At 35.9% G+C, this 12,722-nt stretch overlaps 1 protein-coding gene across 3 annotated transcripts in view; it reads right to left on the minus strand.

Annotated features, from left to right (window-relative positions):
- SGCZ (sarcoglycan zeta) overlaps window positions 1-12,722 on the minus strand; it is a gene marked incomplete at its 3' end in the record, with an annotated part of 494,596 nt that overhangs the window by 221,603 nt on the left and 260,271 nt on the right. For all 3 annotated transcript variants that reach the window (XM_080615414.1, XM_080615415.1, XM_080615413.1), the window contains exon 2: window positions 7,854-8,048. In XM_080615414.1, the coding sequence (XP_080471540.1) occupies window positions 7,854-8,048 (195 nt within the window). The remainder of the gene's footprint in view (window positions 1-7,853; window positions 8,049-12,722) is intronic.

Here is a 12,722-nt window from a genome sequence, read left to right on the forward strand (position 1 = left end):
ATAAGCATATCTAATAAATAGGAGATTGCAAATTTGAGTTCAGACCAATTGCCTTTCTACTTTGACAAAACAGATTTTAACTTTTTCCCTTTCATTAGGAAAAAAAAAAATTACAAAAAAAAAATACAATCATTCATTACGATTGTGCACATTAATTACTATACAGTCAAGTAAACCTACACCATACTTGTGCTAGCAGATTGATTCTTATATCCTCCCCTCCCTCCATAAGTTTTAGGAAAGAAGGCACACAATACAGGAAATACATATACAAAATGAGATAAAAAGTGATTTAGAAGAATGGTATGAGAAACACAGTGAGTTCTTCATTGTACTCAGGACAGCAACATGCTCAAAAGACTATAAGAATAAATCAGTTCATTCCTACCTACTGCACTCCAAAAGAAAGAGGACACAAGTTTTAAAAAATACCCTCCGTCACCATAAAGCTGTGCTGTTACATGAATGCTAACAAATGGGATAAAAAAGCACAAGTAAAATTAACTGATAGCAATATTTGTTTGCTGACATGCTATAAACTTTTGAATCATGCATGGAGCTGACAGGTTCATTCAAGAAGCTTAAGATTCTGTTTTCCAGTTCAACATAAAAAGGAGATGAGAACATAGCCAAATACATAAATAAGACTGTGTATGTGTGTGTGCATGTGCATAGCTTTAATGGAAAAATAGTATTCATAAAGAAATTATAAAGTATTCTTTTCATATTGGATAAGATCAGAAGAGTGAGTGTGTGTGTGTGTGTGTGTCCCCCAAAAACATAGAAAGTTAAAATTTTGAAATTATTTTCTCATTCTTCCACAGCAACCAAAACCCAAGAAAATGTACTTGTGTTTACTGGTCTCCATAAGTGATGTTAATGAAATACTACCATTCAGATTTAGTGTTTTGCAGATCCAAAAAATTCTAAGTCTAAAAACTAAACTCTAAAGGAACACATGGGCAATCTATAGATACAGAAGAACGAATGGTTGCATATATCTGTGTTATTATATATGCTATCACATAAAAAGAAATCATGCTTTAGTTGACATGTGTGTCTTGCAGAAGACATTCAACCATCTTGTAAATACCTGCTGTCCAAACAGTGTGAAGTTGGAGCTAGGCAGCCAGAAACCAGAATATGTTCAATTGCAAGCATGAAGTATGAGAATTCTAGCCAGGAAATCCAAACTACTGTTTACGTTCTGTTTGTGTTTGAAGCTAAACTGAAGTTCAAGTTCCCTTAAGAAATAACTGTTTTAACCCAGCTGGTAAGTTGTCTCATTCCTGATTTTAAAAATAATTCTCATGCTACTACTGTCAAGAGGAGTTTAACTTGAATCAATACAGAAAACATTGTGCCATGACAGCAGTCAAAACTGACTAGAACACTGAAAGTAACTATAGCGATAGAAGATGTCTGAATTGGCCAACAGCATTCCCAGAAGGGTAACAAAAGAAGTCTTTTCATACACTGATTCCTAAGGGAAAAGCAGAATATGGAGGCACACCAAACCAGATATACAAGCAGAACTAGTAAAACCATTGGTGTCCCTGCCCATGGCAAGGTGATTGGAACTAGATAATCTTTAAGGTTCCTTCCAACCCAAGCCATTCTGACTTTATGATTCTCTGAATTTGGTGCTGCTGCTTCCTAGGATATGTGGCTGAGTCACAGGACAACCCAAAAGAGATCCTAAGAACTAAGAGGGTTCATATTTGCATTTTTCCTACCATTATATATTTCTCAGCATTAGTAAACTCCAAACTTCAATGTGATACAATGAACAATAAAATAAGGTAATATCAAGTAAATACAGTATCAATGTCAATTACATGCATATTAGAAAACACATAATGCACTTAGAAGCTTAGGTTTCTATGCTGATTGCCCCATCTTCCTTCACAATGTCACTTCACAGCAGCAAGAAGCAAACTTTTAATTTCTTTTTCTAAAACTGTGATTTGAAACACCTGCAGAAAACTTTCAGTTTGTGGATTTCTACACTGGTATTCGTTTATTGACAAAAAATGTAAGGTAAATCTCATTTATAGATGTTGTGGTTTAAACCCAGGCCGTAAGTTAGAACCACGCAGTCTACCTCCCCCCCCACATTTCTTCCCTCCGCTTCAGGAGGGACGGAGAAGAGAATCGAAAGAATGCAACTCCCACGGGCTGAGATAAGAACAATTTAGTAACTAAGGTATAACACAAATCACTACTGCTACCACCAATAATAATGATAAAGGAAATAACAAGGCAAAAGATTACAACTGCTCACCGACCGATATCTCGCCCCCACCCCCACAGCATTCCAGCCTTTCCGGGAACTCTCAGTTCTACATCCTGGGCATGACGTGCTGTGGTATGGAATACCTCTTTGGCTAGTTTGGGTCAGGTGTCCTGTCCCTGCTTCCTCCCGGCTTCCCCTCCTCCCTGGCAGAGCATGAGACTCACAAAGTCCTTGGTCAGGGTAAACATTCTGACCAGCAACAGAAAACACTGGTTTTATCAGTATTATTCCCAGGCCAAAAGTCAAAACACAGCACTGCACCAGCTACTAAGAAGTAGAAAAAAATGACTGCTACTGTTAAACCAGGACAATAGAGTAAGCAAGCAGATTAATAACCTATCAATATACTTTAGCTGTTGGTAGCTATATGAAAAATAAATTGTATAAAATTGTAGTTCTAATGGGGTTAGAATAAGTTAAAAACAATACAGAATTAAAATTATATCAGAGAATAATGTTCAAGTGATTAAATCTTTAAAGAAAATGTAAGCTAATTACCTATGCACTGGACTGGACAAATAAATGACGAGAAGAATGCATGGACAGTAAAAACATTTTTTCCCCAATTTCCTTTGAAATTCATATATACTACAGAAGTGAAATAAGGATGTTTTAAATACAAAACATACCCATAGCCAACTTGTGGTTATGTCACCAAGTTACTACTTCAGTGTTCCATCCTTGAAACACCTAGTACACTAATTGTACAGGCACAAAAAAAGCAACTAACAGCTTTGACCTTCATAAGCCACATATAAGCTAGACTAAGTGAGAGGCAATTACATCCTGAGGGAAAGTGAAAGACAGACATCTCCATCAGGGAACCTGTGCACCATGGCAAACTTAGTAGAAGGAAAGGAAATTATAAATGTTCCATAAAACTCAAGTCTTCCAAGTCTGTTTTTTTAACATTGACAAAATATACAGATTTTAGTTCCTGGCTTGATTTTTTCCTAGGTGTTCTACATGTCTCAAAGATCAGGCTTAAGAGATAAGGAAAGATGAGCTTTCTCGAAGACAGCAGTTATTTACTTTTCAGGAAAGCATTTAGTACAGTAGATGAAGTCTGAAGTTCAAGCATGTGATTCAGAGATTTTGATGGTTCCATTAGGGGACAATATGTTATAGAGGCAGTCAAATTATTTTATCCTTACCACTCAGGACAGAGTGGATCCACTCTACCCACATAAAAAAGAACAGAAAATTTTATTTCAATGAGAAGCTTAGTATCACAGTATCACAGTATGTTAGAGATTGGAAGGGACCTCAAAAGATCATCTAGTCCAATCCCCCTGCCAGAGCAGGAACACCTAGATAAGGTCACACAGGAATGTGTCCAGGCGGGTTTTGAATGTCTCCAGAGAAGGAGACTCCACAACCCCCCTGGGCAGCCTGTTCCAGTGTTCCGTCACCCTCACTGAGAAGAAGTTTCTTCTCAAGTTTAAGTGGAACCTCTTGTGTTCCAGTTTGTACCCATTACCCCTTGTCTTATCATTGTTTGCCATTGAGAAGAGCCTGGCTCCATCCTCATGACACTCCCCCTTTATATATTTATATGGACTAATAAGGTCCCCCCGCAGTCTCCTCTTCTCCAAACTATAGAGACCCAGCTCCCTCAGCCTTTCCTCATAAGGGAGATGCTCCACTCCCTTAATCATCTTTGTCGCCCTGCGCTGGACTCTCTCCAGCAGGTCCCTGTCCTTCTTGAACTGAGGGGCCCAGAACTGGACGCAATATTACAGATGCGGTCTCACCAGGGCAGAGTAGAGGGGAAGGAGGACCTCTCTCGACCTACTAACTACCCCCCTCCTAATACACCCTAGGATGCCATTGGCCTTCTTGGCCACAAGGGCACAGTGTTGGCTCATGGTCATCCTGCCATCCACTAGGACTCCCAGGTCCCTCTCCCCTACACTACTCTCTAACAGGTCGTTCCCCAACCTATATTGGAACCTGGGGTTGTTCCTGCCCAGATGCAGGACTCTACACTTTCCCTTGTTATATTTCATCAAGTTTCTCCCTGCCCAACTCTCCAGCCTGTCCAGGTCTCGCTGGATTAAGGGTTAAGTTATTGGCAAAACATTTTGTTCAAGGTCAGATCTCCCTCTAATATAGCCTGCTCCTGAATGATTACTTTCCACATAAACTCAGAATAGTACAGTATGTTACATGTTTCTATCCACATTAATGTTCAGGGACTTCTTTGTCGTGAGATTCTTACGTGCTTTCACGTGTAACTCTAAAGAGATGATCAAACAGTGAGGTAACAGAACTCGAATAGATGCTAAAGGACAGAAGCACTAATCTACAAGTGGAGGAATATCTTTTTAAAAATTACATCTCTGATTCCTCCATCTAATATTCCTTCTGCTACACAGATACTAATTACCTTTGGGCTTGCTCATTTGATACATATAATATCAGGACAATTATCTGTAATGTATCTACCTTTCAGGTTTTTTTCTTACATTGTACACTGGAGAAGAGATTGTGCATACCTCAAAGTTTCTCTACCTTTACCAGTTGTACTACTTAAACTGTTAAAAGGAGATTTGCACAACTTGACTGTACTGGTTTTATACAATATCAAATAAACCCTATTTCCTTTTTAATTACTTCTTTGATATTTCACATCAATCCTTAAGGACAATTCACTTCAGTTGCCTGATGAATGGCCTTACAGAAGACCCTATTTCTCCTCTCTATGTATAAAAAGAGCATGGGATAATTGCTTAAATTCAGAACAGAACTTTTACATGCAAGGTCAGTATATTCAGAAAACCTTTCCAACTGGAGAATCTATAAATTTAACTCAGAAAGGCTTTTATTGTGGCAAATGGCCAGTGGCTGCAGCTGTACAGTTAAAAATAGAAAGGCAACAGCTAATATAAATTAACACTGTTACAATTGTCAGCCAGCAATGACAAACCCATGGCCTGGTACTTCACAACCCCTTGAAGTGGTGCAATTACTATCATATTTATGAAAGTCAACACTGGTTTATACTAAAACAGCAAATAATTTAAAATCATATCAAAATGTCAAAGCAGTTCAATTTCAACAATTACTTTATCATAAATGCATTTTTCTTTTGAGCAAATATTCTTTAAACCTGTTGGACAAAATTATTTTCCTTTCCAAAAGCTTTCTAGCTTCACTTCTGAGTTCCTATCACTGCCCAGATATACTGGGCATAAGAGATAAAAGAGATAAAAGAGATAAACTCTTTCTTAGTTTATATCTATCTATACATATATACATGCATGGAAGAAATCTATGTATATTTCAAAGCTATTACATTCTTTAAATATATGAAGCTTAGGTTCTTAAACTAAATTATTTTACTCTCAGATGTCTGTTGCTAAGAACATGACTCCTTCAGACCTGATACAAATTTCCCACTGGTGCTCAAAAGGGCATATGTGGACATAAGCATGAAAATTACTGAATTTTTTATATGACAATCTTCAAGCAATCAATTTTTGAATCCATACAGAGACTTTAATGTCAATACTAACTAGTCCAGGTAGAAGACTACCATTCCATCAATCTACAGAAGAAAACTGGTGTTCTTCAGTGTAAGATCAACAAAATGGATTTGAACAGGATCCAAAGTACCCAAGCATGTGCAATACCGGGTGGGTGGGAGTGGGGATATTCATATGAAAGAGGAGTGATACATTTCAGTTTTATGACCATGGTAAATGTGAAAATACAAAATTAAAATTAATTCTGTAACAGGAGAGTTAATGATTAACTTGCACTAACCAGTGGCATTCAATTTTTTTGTATTTATAACAAATTCAGGTTTATAAAAGATGTACATAAGCTTTGTAATTTCTGAATTGTAAAAATTAAATAATGAGTTCATAAATAAAATGCATAACATTACAAACACTATTTTTGTGGAATTAAGTCACTGTTCACATAATTATTTCAGATATGCACCTCTAACTACTGAAGCACGGTTTTCAATCTACTAACTCAGTAGTACACAGAACTGCTGAAACAATCTGGTTGTTTCCTGAACTAGATACCTGCATTGATTTAATGATTCACCATAACACTTTCTAAAAAAGCTTTGACATGCGGGAAAGAAAAACATTTTAAAATATCTTTTTTGGTTTTGTTTTAAAAAGATTGTATGCTCAAACTGTAAGAGTTTTAAACTGGACAGTGCTACAGTAACTTTTAGTGTGGAAGGTCAAACATTGCCTAGATACAGAAGCAGTATTTTCAGTATTTTACTGGAATGCAATCTTCTGCACAGAGAAAAATCCTGTGCTTTTTAAAACATTTTCTTAACCTATTTAAAGTTCCATGCTTAATTCTCCTCTGGAAAAATAGTAGATCATTTTACTGATGTAAACAGGTTGCCTAAATATGCTTCCAATACAAACAGCAAAAGCACACGTGCATGTCCTGTTTTGCAAACAAACAACAAGCAAGCCCCCTGCAACTTCTAACAAACTTCAGTACAGTAATATTAATGTCATACAGTTGTCAAAATATGAATCCAAAATATTTAGCCACTACTGGAAAATCAGAAATAGCAATGTATTTGCACAATACATCTCATCAGGCAATGATCTCAGATAAACTTCTGCATTGCAGAGCATTAGCAAATACAGAACAATTTTAGACATATGTTTAATGCTGGTCTTGTTTGGGATTTTTTATTTCCAGTAAAATAATGGAGAATAGAAATGTGCTATGACACTTGAAATTCAAAATGTATTACTAGCTACATCAAAATGTGGCTTATGAACATAAAAGCCATAGATAGACTAAGATCCTAGCAGAAGCACTGCTATTTCAAACTGTGGAGTGTTCTATATTTTCATATGCAAAAAGATGCGACTCTACTGCCAACTAGTGAGAGCTTCCACCATCCTTATCCAAACAAAGCTTTGGGAACAAAGCTGAGCAGATAACACAGATCCCACTGAACACAGATGTTCTTTCAGGTGTACATCTGAAATACAGCCTTGCTATCTGCTGCTATTAAAGATTCCAGATGGAGGCTATCTTACAAAAGCCCATGGCTGTCATTCCTACTTCTTACCAACATCAAAACAGACACTCTAATTTTTTAAGTGAAACACAGTACAAATGTAAACTTTAAAAAAATACTAAAAACAACATAAACTGAAAAAAATCACCATAAGTTGACCTAAATAACCAAGTTTCCTCCTAAGAGAGATAACATCCATACACAACACACACAGTAACCTCCTACTGATTGCTGTCAGTGGTGACAAGCAACCAAGAGGTGCTTGGGGCAGTCACCACAACGCTTCTGGTTGAGCAAACTAAAAAAATTAAAGATCCAGGTATAAGATCCATAAGCACATATGATTAAGCAAAAAATATCTGAATAGATATGGCACAGGTCTACCCACTGCAGAATATAGAGAAAACCTACAAATGACTGAAGTAACCCTCAAAGAAGCATATACGATTTTTAATCCAAAATTACAAGATTTGTATATAAAATGATAAAGAGAACTAAACTACAACTTATTACTTCAAGAAACATAGTTACTATGATACTTACCACTGTGAAATTCATAACCTTCAAAATCCATATTGTCATTGCTAAGTTAACAATCATGGTAACCAACAGCAGAAGGACAAAGAAGTATAAGCACCTCTTTCGCCATCCATAAATCCCAACTGGGTAAAACTGAGGATGTTCAGTCCTTGGAAGGCTGTTCTGTTGTGTTGCTAATATATACTGCTCTCGTGTCATCTGGAAAAGAAAGACAGATGTATAAGTAAGCAAATGAGAGGTCTGTTTTTCATGGATTTTATTACATGATAATTATCTGACAAAGTAGAGAAAATCAGTTTCTGTGAGCACAGAACAGATACATTCATTCAACATAAAACCCATCAATGTTATTTTTCCTACATACTTAGTAAGAATTTGGTGGGTTTTATTAATTTAAACTTTTGGTTTGATATTTCAAATTGGATTTGCAATTTAAACTTATCAGCAATAAACGATAAAAAAAAAATTAAAGTCTGTACCTCATTTTATTTCTGAAGACTACTTTATTGTCATTTACAAGGTCATGTAGGAAAATTCAGTTTTGAAAAAAAAAGTCATGTAATTTTTTTGTGCCGCTTTTGACTGAGATAAAAGTAATTTTCTTTTATAGTAGCTTACAGCCAAAACCAGTACACTCTTGTTTAAAAATAAAACTCTATTCTTTCTAAAATACCTCTGTAATAGATGAAATTACCACTCTTTTATTATACTTAGTAAATTAATAATTTATGCCATTATACATACAGCCATGTTTTACACAGAAGTATGCCACTATATATACTATATTTGACACAATAAGAAACATAAAAACCCTTCAAAGCTTTAATTTTGGCATTTATGAGATATGGATACTACCAACATCTGTTGTTTTCCCGAACTAGTTTAAGTTCTAGCAAATAAGCGAGAAGTAACTGCAAACTGCTTAAAGAAGTTATCATTAATTCTTAATTCTTCTATAGAACAAAAAATGTCTGTTGTGTTTAATAAGAAACCATTTGACATTTTTTACATACTTAACTTTCTTTTAGAGCTGTTTATATTCATATTTGTCTGTCACATTGCCTTTAGATTGGAAAGCATGAAGTTTTCTCCATGACTTAAAAAGAAATTAAAGAAACCTCTTTCTTTTAATGTAAAAGTTCTTCCTGAAACATGCCCATCAAAAAGATTGGCTTTGTGTTCAAGAGAAGGAAAAAAACAACAACAAACAAATAACAAAAAAAAACCCAAAGAAACAAACAATAAACTTATAAAACCAGAGTGATCAGGTTTATGCTTAAAAACTGCTTTTGTTTTCACTAAAAGAAAGTTAAAAATGCATAATAGATCAGTTGATTTAATTAGAAATAAAAATCTTATTAAATCCATTTGAAGGATCAAAGAAATGTTGACTTGATAAGATTTTTAAAATTTAAAGCTCAAAACTGCTTATGTAAATCATCCATATTGTTAGATATTTATCCAAAACAAAACTGTTGAGGTTTTACCACACACTTGTTAATGAATGAGACAGTAATAGCACAAATGAACCCAGTATAATGATAGCCACAAGTCATAGAATATATATTCATATTACAACAACAATACATATATCACTGAAACAAGTCAAACAGAAATAATTATTTTATAAAGCAGGTTTTAAATAAGGTAGCGAACAGGCCTTTTGTAATTTTTATTCTTTTCAAGCAGAACTGCTTCTCTTTTCCCGTAATTTCAATTAACTGTAATGTTTAGCAATTTATTTACATAGTAACCCTTTACAAACTTCCCTCAGTGACGTTTCTCAGTCCTCCCAGAGCAAAGCGTCAGCAGGCTTTAAGGCCTTAGATCAAACCCTCATCACATCATGGTGATGTGACACATTCATCCTAGCTGTGTCTGAATGTCTTATGAGTTAAGAAACTGAATGCATGAAAGGGTTAATCATCTTCCTCCTTATGAGTTTCTACACATTTATTTAACCACTCATTATAATAAAAATGCAATGCATGATTACATTTTGAGATTTAAAGTAATTAGTATATTTTACACCATTTCCATTAACTTGTGACCTTAGTTTATCTACTACTTATGAAAGAATTATCACTATTAGAAATAGTTGAAAAGTCAACTTCCAGATAGTGAGAATGCTAAAAGTAGCACTGGCCCTGAATTAATTAATGTGGCCCCATGAAACATATCCTTTGCAACACAGTCATTAAATACAATGAAATTTTATTCCATCACCACAGTCAGCCATCAGTCAGTTCCCTCAGTGTATACTGTTCAATTGACTGAGGCTTGGTGATATTCCTCTACAGCCCATGGAGGTCTACAGGAACAGATCACCACCCTGCATCCTGTGGAGGAGCAAACTAGAGAAAAAGTGAAGAACTGAACCACTTCAGTCTCATTCCACTGTCTTCCATTTGACATTACTTTCAGGTTTCTTTTTTTTTCCCTGTTTGAGAGGCAATACAAGTTTGGAGGCATTACAATGAGAGCTGGTCAAAAGTTACTTTTTCTAGTTCATGTTCTCTCTCAATTTCTTTTTAGCTTTCTGAGGAGCTCAAGTTGAAGGTCTCAAGAGTTCCACAATCCCTGGGGCAAATCCTGTGACTCTGATTGCTTAGAGACTCACAGTGCTTTCTAATCTTGCCCAGATTTTCTGCTAGCTTCAGTTAATACATTTCACTTGACAGTCCTTGCTATTAACCAAGCTTTCATACTCCTATGTTTTAGAAAAACATTACTCAGATAACAGATTTTCAAGTGTTTAATACAGCTTGCACTCCTGAGAATGCAGAACACAGAAAACAAACTATGTTTAAAATGTCAATAAAATTATTAAAAGTTGTTTGAAATTTTCAATAAAGAGTGCTCCTATTGCAAGCATGTTGATTCATTGGAATCTATTCATTTGAATAAATTCCCAATAAAATGGAGATGGATGTCATGAGACATTCACTTTTACTTTGGGGTGACAGAAGAATTTTTTTTTTCTTTTTTTTTTTAAGAACGTCCGACATCAAAAGGAGTGTGACCAGCAGGTCAAAGGAGGTGATCCTGCCCCTCTACTCTGCTCTCGGGAGACCTCACTTGGAGTATTGTGTGCAGTTCTGGTGTCCTCATCATAAAAAGGACATGGAACTATTGGAACAAGTCCAGAGGAGGGCCACGAGGATGATCAGGGGACTGGAGCACCTCCCGTATGAAGACAGGCTGAGAAAGTTTGGGCTGTTCAGCCTGGAGAAGAGAAGGCTGCATGGAGACCTCATAGCAGCCTTCCAGTATCTGAAGGGGGCCTACAAGGATGCTGGGGAGGGACTCTTCATCAGGGACTGTAGTGACAGGACAAGGGGTAACGGGTTCAAACTTAAACAGGGGAAGTTTAGACTGGATAGAAGGAAGAAATTCTTTACTGTTAGGGTGGTGAGGCACTGGAATGGGTTGCTCAGGGAGGCTGTGAATGCTCCATCCATGGCGGTGTTCAAGGCCAGGTTGGATGAGGCCTTGGGTGACATGGTTTAGTGTGAGGTGTCCCTGCCCATGGCAGGGGGATTGGAGCTAGATGATCTCAAGGTCCTTTCCAACCCTAACTATTCTATGATTCTATGATTCTGTGATCCTATGATTCTATGATTCTTAAGGCATTTGACGTGTAGAAGTTTAACACAATTATCTGACACTTTCATAGACGAAATAAAAATAAAAGCATTCTTTCAATTACAATTATTTTAAGACTTCAATCTTTTTGTGATATTTGTTATTAAAAAGTAACTACTGGAATAGGTATAGCAAGACTTAAGAAAGAAAATAACCTTAATGGTGGTAGAAATGTACCTCTGGGAATGATTTCTTAATTGTTTAATTACAAATAGAAAGTGTTTCTTTAAAGCTTGAAGCAATTTTCAAGTTTGACAGGATATTATCAGAAGAAATACTTAGCTTTACTCAAAAAAACCCCCTAAGAAATCAACATCTAATTCAACAAATACAAATCGGAAACTGTTTTTTACTCACCCCATTAAACAGATAAGCCAAAAACCAGTTATTTCTGTTACCTCCGGTATTATGCTTGTAGCCCAGCACATGACACCGCTTCTATACATTTTCATTACTGACTGATTCTCCATGCACTATTTTCTTAATCCATACGCAGAACTTAAAACATAAGGGAACTTTAAAATACAAAACTATAGGATGACAGCATGTAGACCCAACAATGATTTGGCTTTGTAAGGAATATATTAGAAATCAGATGAGCTGTAGAGGTGAGGAGATGGAAGAAAAAACATAACTAGCAGGGAAAATTCTTCACATTAGCATTTAAAGAAAAAAAAATCAAAAAGCAATCAGCTTATAACTAGCTATAGCTCCAGACATAATACAGATGATTTACCAGAACCAGCTGGCAGTCTCCACTCACCCTGACAGGAACACAGCCTCTGGCCAGCAGCTCATGCTGTCAACAGTTCTTTTTTTGTATGACACTACATTTTGCTTCACTCTACACAGTACGTGGCATTAATTAAACTTAGAATTGAAATAGTACTTTACTGTTTTCTTTATAGACTTTAGCTGAAAGTTTAACATATGTAGTGAAAAATGTATCACAGAGCAGGAAGCGGTATAAGAACCATAACATTTCTTAGGCAGCAAATACACAAATAGTATTTTACACCCCAACCTTCACTCTAAAATTCAGAGCTGGGATGAAATCAACACAAAGCTCATATTCATATTACGAAAGTAAACATGAAGATGGCAAGCAAGTGGCTTGTATGTCTTGAAAAGACCTTATGAATAAAATTATGTATTTTGTTGGAAAGCTTTTAAAATGCCAAACAGCTAAATACAAAGCTCTTCTGTTACATCCAGAATGTTTTGAAG

Source organism: Psittacula echo (genome assembly GCF_963264785.1).
Source record: "Psittacula echo genome assembly, chromosome: 1".
Taxonomy (NCBI): Eukaryota; Metazoa; Chordata; class Aves; order Psittaciformes; family Psittacidae; genus Psittacula; species Psittacula echo.